At 39.7% G+C, this 19,316-nt stretch overlaps 1 protein-coding gene across 3 annotated transcripts in view; it reads left to right on the top strand.

Moving 5' to 3' along the window:
• Window positions 1–19,316, top strand: part of SLC26A11 (solute carrier family 26 member 11) — a 1,037,522-nt gene that overhangs the window by 995,847 nt on the left and 22,359 nt on the right. For all 3 annotated transcript variants that reach the window (XM_044068078.1, XM_044068080.1, XM_044068079.1), the window contains one exon: window positions 1,885–1,972. In XM_044068078.1, the coding sequence (XP_043924013.1) occupies window positions 1,885–1,972 (88 nt within the window). The remainder of the gene's footprint in view (window positions 1–1,884; window positions 1,973–19,316) is intronic.

Raw genomic sequence — 19,316 nt, 5'->3', positions numbered from 1 at the left:
GAGTGAGGGTGTAGTGCTTTTAATTGTTAGTGCTGACATATAATTGCTTTAGTGAGCAAGTGCCAGGTAACTTAAGTGCAATGTGTTACAGGTAACTTAAATGCAAAAACGACAAACAGTAACTTTCTTTCAAGTGAAACAAGGAAATAAGTACAGTAAGCAATGCAGATATCACTAGTGATCCACAGAAGCGCTGAGAAGCCGCGTATTAGGTGGAATTAGCGTTCTAGGGGAAATAACAAGCAAACAAACAACAAGCATATAAACAAAGCTAGATTCAGCAGGCCTGGATCTAGTCTATGCTACAGCAAACAAGGTGTGCCAATTTCAGTAAGATATAGTTCAAATATTCAGGCACTATAAACCTTTAAACAGAAATTCCCAGCTCAGAAGGGCAGAGTCCAGCCTCTTCTCCCAAAAGAGTGCAGACCACAAACCTTCTTAATGTAAAATAACTGGCCTGAAGCCCAAGTACTTAAACCAGAACTAATACACTTTAAGAATAACAGACACTGGGCTCTCAATCAGCAGTTCCCAACTTAGAAGGATGAAAGCTACCTGTCCTGCCACCACAGTGCATGCCACAAACCTTCCTAATGTATAACAACTGGTCTGAAGCCCAAGTGCTTAATCCAAAAGACTTAGAATGATAGCTACACTTTAATCAAGTTACTACCAAGCAGTAATAAATACAATTGAATACTTTAGAGAATGCCTGGATTAGTGCTCAAGTTACACAAACAAAGCTAGATCCAGCAGGCCCGAATCCAGTCTATGCCACAGCAAACAAGGCGCACCAACTTCAGTAAGAAGCAGTTCAGATATGCATGCACTATAAGCCTTTAACCAGAAATTCCCAGCTCAGAAGGGCAGAGTCCAGGCTCTCCTCCCACAAGAGTGCAGACCACGAACCCTCTTAATGTAAAATAACGCCTGAAAGCCCAAGTGCTTAAACCAGAGTTAATACACTTTTAGAATAACAGACACTGAGCCCTCAAATCAGCAGTTCCCAACCTAGAAGGATGTAAGCTACCTGTTCTGCCACTACAGTGCAGACCACAAACCCTCTCAGTGCAAAACAACTGGTCCGAAGCCCAAGTGTTTAAACCAAAAGGCTTAGAATGAGTTACACCAAGCAGTAATAAATACAACTGAGTACTTTTAAGATGATGCAAAAGTTAAAAAAAAGTAGGTAGAAACACAAGTACAGTAAAAGCAGATGAATTTTTTTTTTTTTTTTCTGAATAAGTGCTGAGATCAAAGAAACAGATGTGAGTGCTGAAACTAGAAAACTGGCTAGTTATAAGAAAAAAAAACTAAGCTAGAAGGCTTCCCTCCAACACAGAAGGGCTTGGGGGCTCAGAAGCCTACAAATAGTCTATACCACTTAACAGGAAAGGCAGGAAACAAGCTTAATTTTTTTTTTTTTTTTTTTTTTTTCCTTTGTAGAATTGAGGCAGGTTGTTGTACAGCTCTGTTCAAGATGTCACAAACCCACCTGAATTAACTCCTATAGCAAAGCAGTGAGTTGCTTGCTGTTATGTAGAAGTAAACACAAAAAGGATTAAGTAATTAACAAGCAACACAGTTAATTATATTTAGAGTGAGAAGAGACCTTATTGGTGAATAAATTAATGAATGAATGAAAATATTAAACAAGACTATGTCTGTTTTAAGGGAGAACATTTTTTTTCTGCCTAAACATTTAGTGGTATATTTAGAGAATTGAGCACAGCTCTTGGCAGTTTTACTGTATATTAATACTTTTTTTTACGTGTTTTTTATTGTTATTACATGATAAGCTTAACAGAGAATGTAAATGTGTAGTAAAGTGTGAGAGTTTGAAACAAAATATTAACTTAATATATATTCTGTTACTTCCAGCGTGAAATCCTGAAGGTCCTACTGACTGCCCAGTTAGATGAATTTCAGTACTGGGACAATGTGGATGAAGCAGTGCTGAACCTTGCAGGTAATAAAACATAGTTGCACCCATTGCTGTAATAAAGGCTTCCCCCAAAAAAGATTGTGTTACAAGCTGATCAGGAATGTATCTTTACACCTTGCTTGTATAAGGTGAAAATTATTTGAGCAAATCTGAGAATTGCCACTTAGATTCTTGACATAGCTAAAGAATGCCTTGTGGTTATCTTTGGAGTCCATGGCAATTTTTCTTTCGAAGCTAGCCTTGGATGATTTTATGAGGGAACGTAGTTTCTTGCTGATACTGATCATGGATGTCTTCCCTTCTTGGGATTTTTCTCTTTTCTTTACTAGTTTCCTCCTTCTGTTCTATAGCTTGTTTATGGCAGGGGTCCACCAGACTGGTTTTCGTTTCTTGGAGGAGTGAGTCTTGGTTTTGTTTGGGATAGCATAATCCATGCATTCTTGTAGGTGCCGGTAGAGTGTATTAGTAAAGGATTTTGCAGCTTGGACAGTGTTATCCTTTAGCATGGGAGCTTTGAAACTTTCCACCTCTGTCTTAAGTAATGTGAAGTTTGCTTTTGAAAAGTTTTTCACTGTGGTTTCTTTGACTGGGGTTGGTGGCGGAATGTAGATATCCAGAGTGATTAGTTTATGGTCAGATCTAACCACCGAGGGGTTGACGTCCAGTGTGGAACACCGGTCCCCCATGTTGCTGATGACCAGGTCCAGTAAGTTGTCACCTCTGGTGGGAGTGTTGACCAGTTGATCCAGGGCATTTGAGTTTATAAATTCTAGGAAATGTTGGGCAAGGGAGTTTGTACTTGAGTAGTTCTCCCAGTTAATGTTTGGGTAATTGAAATCACCCAATATCAGGGTATTTGGTAGGACCTTTGTTTCCCAGTGTTTCCAGGAATGCGGAGTGGGGTCCTGGCACATGGTGGCTGATCTGTAGCAAGCTATAACTTGAATAGCAGTTTTGCCTGTTGTTAGTTGCACATGGATGATCTCTGAAGCATCGTGCTGTGCCACTAACCTGGAGGTGTGGGCATCCTTGATGAATATGGATACTCCCCCGCCTTTTGTATTTCGGTCCGGGTTTTGTGGCTGAAGTGTATGGTAGGAGTTGTCACCTGGTAGTGCTGGGGTGCTCTCTGGAGCCTTAAACCAGGTTTCTGTTACTGCACATATATTTATTTTCTCCATACTGTGGAGTGCCTCGAGTGCGTGCATTTTGAGGTTTAGACTTCTGGCATTGAGTAGCATTACCCTCAGTTTTTTGTTACTTGCGCTATTTACGGCAGTGGGTTTGTCTTTTGAGCCTTGCCTAAAAAAGGCACTATGGGGGTGGCAAGAGCCTTGGCCAGTATTCGAAAGCCTAAGGGTGACAGGTGCAAGCCATCTCTAGTGAAGCAGCGTGGCTTGTCGAGCATGTCCTCCCAGGCTGACAGACACTGGATCTCCTTTGAATGACACCAGAAGCTTAGCCAGTTGTTGAAATTGATAATTTTTTCTCTATACCATGGTATCATTCTTGGTGAGGGCAGGATGCTACTCATGGTCAGGGTCATACCGGCCTGGGCTACATGATCAGAGAGCTCCTCCATGACTCTCTTCATGTAGTCCAGGGAGGTACGGCTCAGGTCATTCACAACAACATGGACAATGACAGAGTCATATTTGTACTTGTTCTGGAGTGACCTGAGTGCTTGTGTTATGTGGCAGATCCTGGCACCCGACAGGCAGATAACAGTAACCTTCTCCTTGTTCATCCTAGTGAGTGGGGACGTCAGTGTGCCTGACTATAGAATCATCTATTACTAGTGTGTTGGGTATGTTATTTTGCCTTTAGGGCTGTGATTGCATGGCACACTAGTTTTGTGAAGTATGTGTTTCATGGTTTGTTTTGGGGGGTGGAGGTTGCTTGGATGTCTGCTTTGGAGGTCTCTGTTGCTTTTGCAGATTTTTATTTAGTGCCTCCGTGTATGTTTCGTGTATTTATGTGTGTTTTTTGCTGGTGCTGGTTTTATAGGTCTATGTGAGAGTGGTGGTGTGATGCAAGTAATTCCCTTCTCCTCTTGACTGCCTGGTCCAGTCTTGAGTTGAGAAAGCTTAGCCTCCAGTTTGGCTGTATAATTGCCTCTCTCGCATGTATTAGTGTACATTAGTGATCAGGTATGACTGAATGCTTTTACATGTCAAGGGATAGACAGAAACTCAGGATTGATGTGTGTGTGTGCGCGTCTGTGTGTTTGTGTGCTCGCGTCTGTGTGTGTGTGTGTGTGTGTGTGTGTGTGTGCGTGTGGTGAATGGGGTGAAAATACAAAATCAAACACATCACCTTATAAATCTTTCAAGGGATCCTTTATTAGCAGTAATCAGACCATGGTTTCACTTGGAATAGCTTTTTCTTTGTAATATTCACAGTAGTGAAGTTATTTGTATATACAAGTTACACTAGAGCACATGAAAAAGTCTCATGACAGAACAAAGCCATTCTTAAATAAAACAAAAGGCAGCTGCAAGGATAAAGTATAGAACAAGAGATTCACATAAAGATTCAACATAAGAAAATATCTGTGCTTAATGAAGGTAAAAGTAATATTTAACAAATAAGCATGTGTATAACTCTTCATTTACCCTAGTTTTCTTTAAAGCCCCCAAGTTTAAGATCCATTTAATTTCTATTTAGAGTAACATGTTTCTGAATACTAGTCAAACTGCTCTCAGCAATTGCATCTGTATCAGTAAATAATAAACCAGTCAAGGATGTAATAAGACAGTTAATGTCACTCAGATATATGCACAGCATGTGTTGCTGCAACCATGAGGTTTGGCCAACATAAAAGGCACCAGTGCAGCATATTGCCGTATAAATCAACTAGTCTGTACTATAGTTGATGAAGCACTTAATCTTGTATGGACGTGAGGTGTTCACTGATGTTAAAAAATAGTTTTGCAGATCTTAGTACAAAAACTGCAGTGTAAACATAGGAAACATCCCTGTAATAGTTGCATGAACATAGTAATTTGTCTGTTGACAGTGCTACAGGAACTTTTTTTAACATCCTGAAAAATATTCGGCCAAATTTTTACAATGCCTATAATACATCATATAGTGTTCTGACATTGTTGAAGAGAGAAAAAAATATCATTAGAATATAAATTCCAATGTTTATCAAGAATTTGATGAAACCGGAAACTGTTAGAACCATAAACAGTGAGAAATCTTAAAAGTTGTGTGCCACTGTTACCACTTTTTGTTTATTAAACACTTCGTAAAGTGTCAGCTGTGATGCTGTTCTTAGGCCCTTAGAAATGTCAGTGTTTTTATGACCTCTGCCAATAAATCTATTACATTAATCATTGATTTCTTTAGAGAATTGTTTCTGATTACAGCACAGCTTTTTTAATCTCAGAAATTGTGAAGTAGGGAGATTCTGTATTACTGGGGGGGGGGGGGGGCAGCAGCTACTGGCTTCCAGGAAAGCGTTTCTTTGAAACAGTTTTGTATAGAGGGAGGTGACTATAGTTCCATCTGTTAACTCTGTAACTGAAATGATAACATTTAGGTCATGCTGAGAAGTAAAGCTGAAAACTCATTGGTATTTAAATATTGAACAACATGAAGCAAATCAGAGTAGTGTTACTGTCCCTAATTAAAACACGGTCATCCAGGTAACATCTCTTTAGGTTCATATATTGCAAAAACCTATTATGCCTTGCATTATAAACCATATGGTGTTCAAAATAACCCATGAAGATGGCTGCATACTGTGGCCATCCCTCTGTGTTGCAAGTAACACGTATTCAAATAATAAAATACTTTGCTCTATAGAACTGATTCTAACAATTACAATATAAAAGCATAAAATTCCTTTAAAGATTAATGTGAAGAAGATGGTAATTTCTAACTGGATCAAACCTATTTTTTATACAGAATACTAGTATAGAGTGCTGTCATATCAAGAGTGCAATGGTAAGAAGAATTGTTAGTAACAACATTGTCCATAAGTAGAAGGAAGTCATTACTATCCTCATTTCTGGAAGGCATAAGGGGAAGCAAGAGGATTAAACACTTCTCCAAAAAACAGTGATTAATTCAGTTAGTGAGCAGCAGGCTGCAACGGTTGGTCTGCCAACTGGCAACTGGTCGATCAGATTTATGGATTTTTGACAATATGTAAAAATACTGTTGAGTAGGATCCTTGACCTGTAACTGGAATGCCAACTGCCTATCAGTAACCCCGCTGTAACATTTTCTCCAGAAAGTGTTTAATTCTGATTCTTAAGCCAATCATTGAATCCAGGAGCATCACTGAATAGAAACAAACATCTGATAACTGTCTGAGTGCCTATTTTTCATAATTAGTATTTCATAATCAGCTTTATTCCAGATTACAACTGTACCATCTTTATCAGTGTTACAAAAAAACATATTAGGGTTAAACTTAATTTGAATGGAGATCTTGACACTTAACATGTTTCACATTATTTTGAAAGTGTTTGTAAATGATATTGTGATTAGACCTGACCTCCTCTATTGATTGGTTTTAAAAATCTTAACATTGGGGTGATACAGCAGAGTAAAGGAGAACTCAAAACACCAGAATCTGATTAATATAGAATGTGCTAGTACAGGTTTTCTGCTGTATCACTTTTTAATTTCTCCAAATCTTTTGGGTTTCTAATACCATGACAAGAATGGACCCTATTCCTAAGTCAAAGTATGATTAAAGTTAATGAATTAGTATTGTTTCAATCTTTGATGTCAGACAGAAGTGCTCTTCTCAGCACCCGCAGTGTGCCCAGTAATGACTCCTCCTGCAATTCAGATGGAGTTACATGCATCTGTAACAAAACTAAATACGATTTTAGATTTTTTTTTATAAGACCTGTTGCTCCTACTACTATTGAAACCATCTTGGGTATCTTTCTTGTTTATGCCTGCAAACCCTGATATTTTATGACTTTGTGCCTCTCTGTGCAAGACACCGTGGTCACTGGGCCTAGCTATTTCAGTGATCAAATCTACTTTTGTAATGATCAAATCTACTTTTGTCTTCTTTTCATGGACCACTATATCTGGTTTTCTCACATCTATCTTTTGAACTGTTGGTAGTGGGTAATACCATGTGATGTAGACGTCATCATTTTCTGTGATGCTACTTCAGTATTGTAATGTTTGCACAATCCCCAGTGCAACAGTCTTGCCACATTATTATGCCTTTCAGTATACAGTCTTTCTGCCATTAGTATGTCAGAACCAGGAACAAGGTGTGCCACTGTTTCCAATTCTTTTACAAAACCTACATTTGTCTGTTTCTCCCACATGTTCAAGGGACTTTGTAAACCAACGTGTATGTAGTCCATTGTCTTGGGCCGCCAATATTAACCTTTCATATTTTTGGTTTGTATTTGCCTGTCCTTAACCATTCCTGTATTCGTTCCTGATCCAACATGAGGTTGTCCCAAGAGTCTTCTATACTTGCAACTATATTTATGCATTTTCCACATTTCTTGCCTTCTCATCTGATCCTTCACCTTATATTCTTTATTTTTTTGACACATTCAGTTGCTGCCTGATTTTTTTCTACTTCTGGTTTGATTTCCATTCCTGCTTGACATAGACATGCTTCTGCTATGCTAAGAAGGGAAGTCATCTTAGATTTATTCTCCTCATGTTTCAAAACTTTCAGTATGTTTGGGTCTTGTGAGGTCAGCAGATTTGTATGCAGTCCCATGATTGCAGATCTATACATGTAGTCAGTTTCAAGGAGGCCTATACCTTCTTCGAAATGAAATTATATAATCTTGGTACTCACTGATTTTTCTAAATCATTTGATGAGCATGAAGCATCCCTGTGGTTTTCCTATCTAATCTATCCAGCACCTTTTGTGGCTAGTCAGTCTCTCCAAAACTGTAACTTAGGACAGGAAGAGCAAATTGGTTTATAACTTTGTTCCCAGATGTCAGTGCTGTTTTCAGGATTAATTTAAGTCTTCCAAAATATTCCTTACTGAGTTTTGTTTGCATTTGTTCATGTTTTATTGTTGATCTTTCACCAGTTCCCAAATATTTATACACTCCCTCCTGCTCAAGTTCTTTTATATCATATTCTTGTCTCAAAGTGATGTTTTCTTGGTGTTGCAGCTTTCCTGCTTTTGCACATTTATCAAGACCAAATGACGTTCTTATATCATCTGAAAACATTTTGTGTGCTTTCAGTTCCTCGTCTGATGAGCTATATAGTTAAATAATTGACAAAGAGAAGATGAGTTGTCTTTACACTGTTGTTTTCTGAGAGCCAAATTATAGCCATGATCTAATCTGTTAAGCCGACAGCTTAATGGGTTAAGGGCAAGGCAAAAGAGCAACAGTGACAGAGTCACCCTGGAATATCCCCCTTTAAATTTTTATTCCTGGAATAATAATTTGTCCTTTATCATGGCTTAACTGCAAAGTGGTTTGCCACTGCTTCATGGTCACTGTAATGTAGTTTATCAGTGTACGGTGTATCTTACACATTTTAAGCACTCTTTTATCCATGAATGTGGGATAATGTTAAATGCTTTTTTATAGTCTGTCCATGCCATACTTAGGTTTTTCAAAAAAAAAAAAAACAGGCCGGCACTAAGTTCCACCAAAAAAACTTTAATAAAAAAATAAATGGGCAAGAATACCCATAAATGAATGTACAGAAACACTAACACCCAAAGGGTGATAAAGCATACCGGTTTCAGCATAGAGCCTTCATCAGTGCGATGTGATACTTAGATTCTTCCCCTTTTTGCAGTTCTCCTCTATGACTTTATTTAACAACAAATGATCCTTTGTTCCATATGACATTCTTTTATTATCCTTTTGTTATGTTGCTGTAGTTGAGTTTTGTTATGTTGCTGTAGTTGAGTTTTCTTCTAAATGACTATACACTCTGTCAGCATCAATTCCAGTGTATAGTTTATACGTCGTCGGAAGGCAAGTTATTGGTCTATAATTTTTAGGGTAGCTTGTAGTTTCAGTCTTAAATATTAGCATTGTTTTCCTGTTGTTAGTCAGGCTGGTGTTTGTTCAGGGTGCGCATATAAAGAGTTCTTACTCATGCCTAAATCTTTGTGCAAAGATGTTAAATAGTTTTAGCCAGAAGTTAGATACTGCATCTGGGCCTGGAGTTTTCCAATTAGAGGCTTTTCTTAACTTTGTTTCAATCTGTCTGGCTGTTACTTCATCCCATTTCATATCCTGTACATTTGAACTTCTTTCTTTTACTACTTCTAGCTATTTAGCATCTTTGTTATAGGTTCATAGGATGATACTAGGCTATTGGCCCGGAGGCCCTTATAAGCCTAGCCAAGAATTTCATCCATGTTCCCTGAGTCACCCCCTGTTTCCCCTGTCCAGCAGGGACACAGGTGGGATCCCAGAGGTATATTTTCTATTTCCCATCCAGTCATCCAGGTTCCTCTTAAAGAGGGCTAGAGAGGTACTCTGACATGGAGAGGGAGCCTATTCCACAGACAGGGGAGTCTTTGGGACACAAATCTATCCCACCAAGAAGTTATATTAATGTCACAGACCAGGTTAAGACCTTACGTGTGGGTTGCGTGACTGGAGTTTGTCTTACGGATATACAGCAACTCCATCAAGGCTGGGTCTGAAACGGCCTTGTATGTCAGAAACAGGTCACCTCTGAGCAGTCTGTATGAGACTGAGTAGAGGGACAGGGCTTTTAGCCTATCTGTATATGATAGGTGTTTGGGACCCTAGATTTTCCTGGTCAAGATAGGCTGTGTGCACTATCTTGCCCTCATCTACAGCTCTAGTGACTGTGTCAAAGAAATCAGATCAGGTTTAGCAGACATGATCTACCTTTTACAAACCCAAACTGAGTGGGGTCCAAGATTTGGAGGTTTCCTATGTCTTTATTTATAAGCTCCAAGAGGATACGTTCCATGGCCTTGCAGACCAGGCTCATCAGGCTAATGGGGTGGTAGTTTCCTGGGTCCTTGGTGGCACCCACTTTGTGGAGTGGGATAACCATAAGTGTGCGCCATTCATAAGCTCATAGACTGAGGTGAGGCTATGATTGAACATGGTACTTATGTGGGGTGCCAGTTTGTTCTGTAGTTTGTGCAGTACGCAGCCTGGTCCTATGGATGTTGTGTTCTTGGCTTTGGAGAGTGTGGTTTTTACTTGTTCATTTGTGATTACAGGGGCTTTGCATTATTCCGGTATTAAGATGGGCCCTTTGGAGGGGGGGGGGTAAAGTTAGCACTGAACCTATCTGCCAGGATGTTGGCAGTATCGGTTGGTTCTGTATATTTAGTGCCATTGTGTTGTAGCTCAGAGCAGATCTGAGTGTTGCCATTGAGATTCTTGACATAGCTGTCGAATGCTTTGTGGTTGTCTTTGGAATCAGTGGTGATTTTATTTTCATAACTCACTTTGGAGGATTTTATGAGGGATGTCAGCTTCTTGCTGAGGCTGACCAGGGAGTTCCTCCAATCTTGGGATTTTACTCTTTTTTTGCAACAGCTTCTTCCTTATGTTGTAGAGTTTGTTTATGGCAGGGGACCACCAGATTGGCCTCCTTTCATTGGAGGATAGCGTCTTGGTTCTTTTGGGGATGGCACGATCCATGCAGTCATGTATGTGCTTATACAGTGCATAAGTGTAAGATTCAGCAGTCGTACCTCTATTTTCCATCTGCATGGGTGCTGTGAAGTTTGCCACTTCTGTCTTAAGAAGCATGAAGTTGACTTTGGAGTAGTTTTTGATGGTGGTTTCCTTAATGGGGGGTGGGGGTGGGATATGGATGTCTAGGGTGATTAGCTTGTGGTCGGATCTGACCAGCGAGGAGTTGACCTCTGGCATGGAACATTGGTTACCCATATTGACAATGACCAGGTCCAGGATATTGCTGCTCCTGGTGAGAGTGTGGACAAGCTGATCCAAGGCTTTGAAATTTATGAATTCCAGAAAACGTTGAGCGAATGATTTGGTACATGAGTAGTTTCCCAGTTGATGGTGGGGTAGTTGAAATCACCCATAAATAAGGTATTGGGTTGTACCTTAATATTTTCCAGTATCTTAAGAAATGAAGAGTGGGAATCCTGGGGCATGGTGGGGGATCTGTAACAAGCTGCAGCCTGGATTGCAGTCCTGCCCAGTGTTAGTTGCACTTGGTAATTTTGGATGCATTATGTTGAGCAACTAGCCTGGAGGTGTGGTTATCCTTAATGAATATGGACACACCTTTGCCTTTAGTATTTCCCTGCAGGTTAGGTGGCCGAAAGGTGTGGTATGAATTATAGCCTGGTAATGCAGGGTTGCACTCTGGAGCCTTGAACCAGGTCTCTGTCACTGCACAGATGTCTATGTTCTCCATTTTAAGGAGTGCCTCGAGTGAGTACATTGTGAGGTTTAGACTTCTAGCATTGAGTAGCATTACCCTCAGAGTCTGCTTGCTTGTACCTGTTATGGTGGTGAATTTAGCATTTTAACCTTGCCTAAAAAAGGCACTGTAGGGGTGACAAGAGCCTTAGTCAGTATCCAGAATCCCAGGGACGACAGGTGCAGGCCATCTCTGGGAAAGCATTGTGATCTGTTGACCATGTCGTCCCAGGCAGACAGGTACTGGATCCCGTTAGAATGACACCAGAAACTTAGCCAATTGTTGAAGTCCATCATTTTGTCATACAATGGTATAATTCTGGGCAATGGCAGGATGCTTCTCAGGGCTAGGGTCATACCTGTCTGGGCTACAAGATCCGAGAGTTCCTCCATGTCTCTTTTCATGTAGTCCAGGGAGGTACGTCTCAGTTCATTCACACCAACATGGACAATGACAAAGTCGTATTTGTAATTGTGGTGTGACCTGAGTGCGTGCGTTATGTGGTGGATCCTGGCACCCGACAGGCAGCTGACAGTAACTTTCTCCTTGTTTAGCCTGGTGAGTGGGACATCAGTGTGCCTGACTATAGTCACCTATGACTTGTGTGTTGGGTATGTTGTTTTGCCTTATGGGCTGAGGTTGAGTGGCACACTGATTTTGTGGGCTGTGCCTCATTTGGGTAGCGTTGGGGGGGGTGGTTGTCTGCGTTTCAGCTTGGGAGGTCTCTGTTGCTTGGGCAGATTTTTATTGAAAGCCTCCGGGAATGTGGGTTTGTGCTTTGTGTTTCTGTGTGTGAGTTTTGGTAGTGTGGGTTTTGAAGGACTATGTGTTGGGTGTGGTGTGGTACAGGTGTTAACCTTCTCCTCTTGACTGTCTAGTCCAGTCTTGTCTGGAGAGAGCTTGGCTTCCAGTTTGGCCATATTTGTGTCTGTCACAAGTTGTAGTGTTGTTTGGTAGGAGGATAGGGTTGTCAGTGTATATGAGGCAATTGCTACATTGCCCCAAGATGCCCAGATTCATTAGGTGGACAGGAGAAAACGGGAGCTTGACCCATGGACATTCCTGGATAGGTGCTTATTAATTTAAGTACTAAGAACTGTTTTCCTCTTGACAAGTGAGGAAAGTCGAGTGCTGTAGTAATTTGTAGTTTTAGTGCTTATGAGTTCTGAGCAAGTGCTGAGCACAAGGAAACAGTTTTGAGTGCTGAAACTAAAGAACTGGCTAGTTCTAGCTAAAACTAGCTAGTTTTAGCACCAATCCGAAGAAGAGAAGCAGGCCACAGCCTGTTTGGTGATCCACAGTCTTGTCCCAGATGATGCAAGGGTCTGCAGGCTTGTAGCCTTTTTCTGGTAGATGCCTCAAATAGCAACCAGACCAATCAGGTATGTTAAGCACAGACACTCGCTCTCCAACCAGAAAATGTCAGGAATCAATGCACTGTGCTTCTACTCTCACCAGGATCAGAATAGCACAGATTCTAAGCTGTCACCTATAAAGCAGTTTTTAAGCTTTTTGGTGATCAGCAATCTCCAGGAAATAATATAACTCCACTCCTTCTCTCACCAGGAGAAAACAGAAGCACTAATCCCAAGATGACTACTGAGAGGCAAAATGTGGGCTCTACAGTAACTGGTGGTCTTGCAATATATGCTTAAAGGTAAGTTGATTCCACAGAATCTTCATAAATACTTCTCCAAAATATCTCTATTTCTTCTTTTTTGGTGGTCTTTCAATTCCTTTTACCTTGTTTCCCAATTACATATAAAACTTTTTTTGGGTCATCAATAAATTGCTTATTTTGTACTTTTCCTTTATATTTATCTGTGTATCCTCTTAGGTTTTTCTGCCTATGCTGATATTTTTAGTTTATTATTTATGATAGTGCATGATAAATCCTGATCTGTTATAATACTGTACATTGTTTTTATCATGTCTTTCTGTGCATTTTTGTTGATCTGTTCCCTCTTCTAAACTCTTTTAACAGTGACACTTCTTGTCTTAATTGCTTTACAGTTTTCGGTATTCGATATTTCCATGATGGCATTTGATTTCTCCCCGTCCTTTCCCTTACTACCCTGTGTACTTGTGGTAAGACTTTATCTGTCATTAATTTGGCCGTACAATAATGTATCCTATTTACTTCTGTTATATCGCATGAATCTCTATGGACAGTCCTAATCACTGTGTTCATTTATTTTATCAAACTTCGAAGTTTTGAGGTTTTATTGACCTTCTGCAGTCTATTTCTTTCATTGATCTTAATATCTTTATGAATCTATATTAAATCAATTAACTCTTCTCTTAGATAATTTTTTTCTAAACTGAGGGCACATTCTTTGTTCACCATTTCCTGCGGGCATTCTATAGAAAGTTCCAGAGCTTCATCCTGTGCCATGTTCTCTACCCTGTGTCATCTGTTGCTGCTTCATATGGGAACTCACTGGCCTATCACTCCACTGCATTGACTGTGTCAGAGTTGCCACACTTTCCTGTTCTTTCCCTTGCTGTATAGTTCCTTCTGAACCTTTGTACTGGTTCCCTATGGGAGGCTCCAAAGAATGTTGATCCAAAGAAGGTCAACTGATTAGATGCCATTGCTCTATCCTGTTGTGTTATTTTGCAGGTAATCCATAACTTCAGTTTCTAGTTCTTTCACTTCTCCATTACTGATCCTCTTTTCTACTTTTCCTCTTTCTTTTCTTATTTTTTGTATTGTAAAATTTTCCTTACCCGGATGTCTTTGCCTGTATTGCTCTTCACATAACTTTGGTGCTGCTCTTTTTGCATTGATTAGTTTTGTTTTCTCCTTTGCATAAATATTGCATTAGATTAAATATTTTTCTTTCCCATGTACATATTTCTTATTCAGATGTCTCCTGCTCCTCTTGTTTCTCCTTATTTTGGGGACTAGTTGTTTCATCATGCTATGATATGACCTGTGTTAGACTTTTTACACTGAATCCTTTACTTTGCAAATTTTCCATAACTTCAGCTTTTATTTTTGCAACTACTACTTGACTAATTTTCGGTTCTAATTTCCCTCTTTGTGATCTTATGCTTTTCTGTTGTGAAATTTTCCATATCTGGATGCCTGTGCCTGTATTTCTTTATGAATATCTTTGGGCCTGCCTTTTTTGTGTTGATTAATTTGGCTTTCTCCTTTGCATAAATATTCCACCATACCAGATCTCTTTCTTTCCCTTGTCCACATTTCTTTTTTATACCCTTCAAACATCTCTAAGTTTTTCTTTACATTTTTTAACTTCCTCACTCGGTTCTTTTTCCAAACAGCACAAGGTTTTGCGGTCTAGTTAGTGTTTTTCCCAGATATGTTGTATTAATGAACACATGAGCATTTGATACTAAAGTAAACAGGTGTCCTTTTTGTCTTTCTTGTTTAGTTTAAGAAATGTAGGCACTGCAGTATAAAAAGAGAAAAAAGCCTGGACAGAAGCATATTTAAGATAATAGGCTGTAATATTGGGTTGTTGAGGTGAGGAACGGGTTATGAAAGTATACAGATCATAAGTGAAATTGATATGCTTTTTCTTACCTTTTCATAGGGGGATGACTCAGTTAAGGCTGTTTGGCTTGATCTAACAACAAGTTTTAAGTGGAATCAAGTAAATGGGAGAAAACTGAATGTAATGAACAATTTTCCTTTAGCAAATACATTTTCACAGTGCAACAAGAGAAGTTTGTAGTTGAAGGCAACTGGGTATTAGGTTCTCATGTTTCTATGGAGATAAGATGATAAGAGGTCGATAAAAACAGAATAATTTTTTTCAATGGCTGAAAGATAATGTTTGTGAAAGCATTCAAGTATTTTTTATATCGAGGAGAAGAATAAAGATAAATCAAAACCATACAGCATTTGTAAGTAGAAGCACAGGCTGTACCATGCATCTTAGCATGGATAACCTTAACCACAGGTCAGTTAAAGCCTGTGAGTGTAGCTATTACTGGGACTACTGTTCCTATTAGGAGGGTTACATTTCATTATTTGACCGTGTACATAGTTTTTTGCATGTGTATGATATTAATGGGTTATGGGGGGTGTTTTGAGGGTTTTCATTGAAACAAAAAGTCTTGTAAGATGTGGCATAGGTTCAAATGGGTTTGGCAACAAACAACTGTATAAAAGATCAACCTGCCAGACATTAGTATATGCATGTAAATTTGAGACTTTAAAAAAAACAGCTGGTATACATAACATGTAGTTAATAATAACTTATCATAATGGCAATTTCCAAATTATCTTTGAATGTGAATGGTCTCACAGGTATATACAAAAAAGAAAGAGTAGTGAATTATATTAAGAAATGCAGAGTGCATATAGCTATGCTACATGAGAAATATTTGGAAGGAATTGACCATGCACATTTGATAAAGAAAGGATTTCAGGATGGTTATTTAGTAGAGTATCTAGAACAAAGGAAAAGGGAAGTCCTTCTAATTGTGAGAGGAGCTCCAGTTGTAATAGAAGAGGAAAATAGATAATAATGGTAGGTTTGTAGCAGAAAGATCTACTGGCAAGGGAGAAGGAATATGTTGGCAAATATGTATATCCCACAAAGAAAAACAGCCTTGGAGACACAATTACTGAGCAAAAATCGACCTGACCCATATATAAAAAAAATCTGGTAATTATATGATAGAAATGGTCCAATGAAAAAAAGATGTTAATCAGTCGTACACACCTTTGAATACTGTACAAATAAAAATACGGTTTATAAAACATAAAAAATGAACAATAAATCTGGGTGTGAAAAAAAGAAGTTATGTTCTTACCATAACGTTCCATGCATGTTGTCCATTTCGACCTTTATTCTAACTGCTGGGTCGGATCCAATGTGTCGGATCCATCTCTGCCTTTCCAATAGATTGAATTCTTCAGCAAAGCTTGTGGCCCTCCTCCTCTACCCACAATGCAGTTCCCCAACTTCTTCAGATCTTGTTTGCCCACCCAGAAAGTAAAATAATCTATATACCAACCATGGTCTCTTTCTGGGACAATGTCAGTATCTCTGAGGCTATGGAGATCCATGAAACCAATGTCCACTCAGTCTTCCAGGAGTTCTAAAAGGGGGCATGGAGGGTGGGTTGTGAGAATAAAGGTCTAGATGGACAAGGCACATGGAACATTATGGTAAGAACATAACTTTTTTATGTTTTGTTGTCGATCTCGCCTTTATTCTCACTGATGGGACTGCGTCCCCAGCAACCTGATTCTTGGCTGGCTCATGGAAGAATATTCCTAAGGACCATAGAACCAAAGGAAGCCCTACTCCTGGAGGCCAAATCCACTTTGTAATGAGTAACAAAAGGTATGCAGTTTAACCCATGTCGCTGCAATACAGATATTGTCCCAGGATAACCTTGCTTGAAAGGCTGCTGAAGTTGCTGCTGACCTGATGGAGTGTGCTTTCACAGGAAATGGAAGAGGCTTGTTTTTGGAAGTGTAGATGTAGGATATACAAAGGGTGAGCCATCTAGATAATATAAATTTTGAGACTGGTTGACCTTTCTTAGTCTCAGAGTAGGATATGAAAAGTTGATCTGATTTCCTAAATTCTGAAGTTCTGTGCAAATAGAAACATAATTGTATGTGTACATCCAGAAGATGGAAGGAGTGTTCGCCTTTGTTCTAGTAATTAGGAAAGAACACTGGTAGCTTAGTAGTTTGATTTAGGTTACTTTCCAACACAATTTTAGGAAGAAACAAAGGATTAGTGCATAAGAAACCCTATTCTTATGAAAAATTAGGTAAGGGGGTTTAGAAGACAAGGCCTGCAATTCTGATACTGTTCTGGCTGAGGTAATGGCTACCAAGAAAAGCGTTTTCCAAGACAAAAACTTTAAATCACATGTTGCTGAAGGTTCAAAGGGGGAACAAATAATATTCGTTAAAATGAAGTTCAAATCCCAGGGCGTTCTTCTATGGTGGTCTAATCATTGTTGTTCCTTACAAAAAGGCTTTCAAGAGTCTGTGTGACATAGTAGTATAGCCATTTTCTCCTACATGGTAATTCAAAATTGCTACTAGTTGTACTCTAATAGTAGAAGCAGCCGTACCTTTATGAAAAAGCTTGTTGAGAAATTCCAGTATGGTATATATAGGCACAGAAAAGGGATCCACCTGGTTATCAGTCTCCCATATTATGAACCTATTCTATTTACTCTTGTACAATTTACACATAGAGGTTTTGTGGGAGGACAACAGAATTTGTTTTACTGGAGAGGACAGATTGGGAAACCTGGCAGTCAAGGGAATTGGAGCAGCCCAGTTTTTAATTTGAGGTTGTGAATAATGGGATGTGCCATTCCTGACAGATGCATCAGTAAATCTGTGTCTGGGGTCCAGAATCTGAGAATTCTCCCAAAGATGAGACTGTAGGAAGGGAAACAAGATTCGGCAAGGCCAGTAGGGTGCAATCAGGATTATCGTGGTCTCCAGCAGACTTGTTTTCTTTAATAATTTGGGACTTAGAGGAAAAGCATATAGGAGTTCCGGATGCCAATCGTGAACAAGTGCATCCATTGATGACTTCCCCATAGGAGAGATTAGGGCAAAGTATTTGCTGCATTTGGCATTAATGACTAAGGCAAAAACATTGCAGCAAGGCTGGCCCCATTTTTGCAAAATCTTTTCCGCTACTCTCTGATTGAGGGACCACTCTTGCGGCCACAGTATGGCCCTGCTCAGTTTGTCTGCAATCACATTGGTTTTTCCCCGGATATGCATTGCATCTAGAAAGTGGTTGGAGGACATTGCCCATTGCCAAACCCTTAGGGATTCTCAACAAAGGGGATAAGATTGTTTATGTACCAGACTACTGACATACTGTCTGATTGAATTGCTATGGTACCTAGAGGGAGAGAGTCTTGAAATGCCTGCAGTGCCAACAGCATTGCTCTCATCTCCAAGATATTTATATGCAAGTGAGCCTCGTGTTCCTGCCAGGTGCCTTTGACAGTCTTTCCCAGATAATGCCCCCCCCAACCTATCTGGGAAGCATCCATGGTCACGATGGACTGGGGTTGAGGGGGGGTAAAGGGATGGCCTTGAAACACTGACTGGGAGTGAATCCACCACTAAAGATCCTTCTTGCAAGATTTAGTTTTGAGAATCTTGTGAGACATTGGTAATTATAGAATTGACCAGTGTGTGGAAAGCAACCACTGTAGAATCCTCATGTGTAGATGTACTAGAGGAATGAGCACGATCAGTGCTGCCATCTTTCCCAAAACCTTGAGTACTTGTTTTGCACTGGTCTGAGTTTTTCTGATTAACAGCCTGACATGTAGATGAATCTTGTGCAGTCTGTTATGAGGAAGTCTCAGTATGAGCTTATTTCTGCTCCTATAAAGATAACATTTTGAGATGGCTCTAGAGAAAATTTGTTGTAATTTATAGTAATTTCCAGGGAAGAGCAAAGCTTAAATGAGTAGTCCCTGGCTTGTAGCAGTAGATGCCTGGTCAGGGGAAGTTGAGCCAGTTGTCCAAATACAGTAACACCCAGAATCCTCGGCATCTTGGGTGAGCCACCACTACTGCCATCCATTTGGTGAACACTCTGGGGGTTTTAGTGAGACCAAAGGTCAGAGGTCAAAACTTGAAGTGACTAGCTCCTAGCCGGAAGTGCAGGTACCTTCTCAATCGCCTTTCCATTTTGATGTGGCAGTATAGATCCTGAAGGTCTATACAGCACATCCAGTTGCCTTTTTCCAGGAATGGAAGCATCGACTGCAGTGTCAACATCTGGAACTTGGTTTTCTTCACCCATTTGTTTAGTTTGCTGAGATGCAATATTGGTCTCCAGTCCCCTGTTTTCTTTGGAACTAAAAAGAACCTTGAGTAAGTTCCAGATCCTCTCTGGTCTGCGGGGACTTCTTGGATGACCCTTTTTCTGAGCAACTTTTGAAATTCTAACATTGCTTGTTCCTTTTGACTGAGTGGAACATTTGGAATAGATTTATTTATGGGATGTGGAAAGA

The sequence above is a fragment of the Protopterus annectens genome, chromosome 4.part0 (genome assembly GCF_019279795.1).
Source record: "Protopterus annectens isolate FY-2018-M chromosome 4.part0, PAN1.0, whole genome shotgun sequence".
Lineage (NCBI taxonomy): Eukaryota > Metazoa > Chordata > Ceratodontiformes > Protopteridae > Protopterus > Protopterus annectens.
Note: the sequence above shows the minus strand (reverse complement) of the source record. Positions and strands in the feature narration are given on the sequence as shown.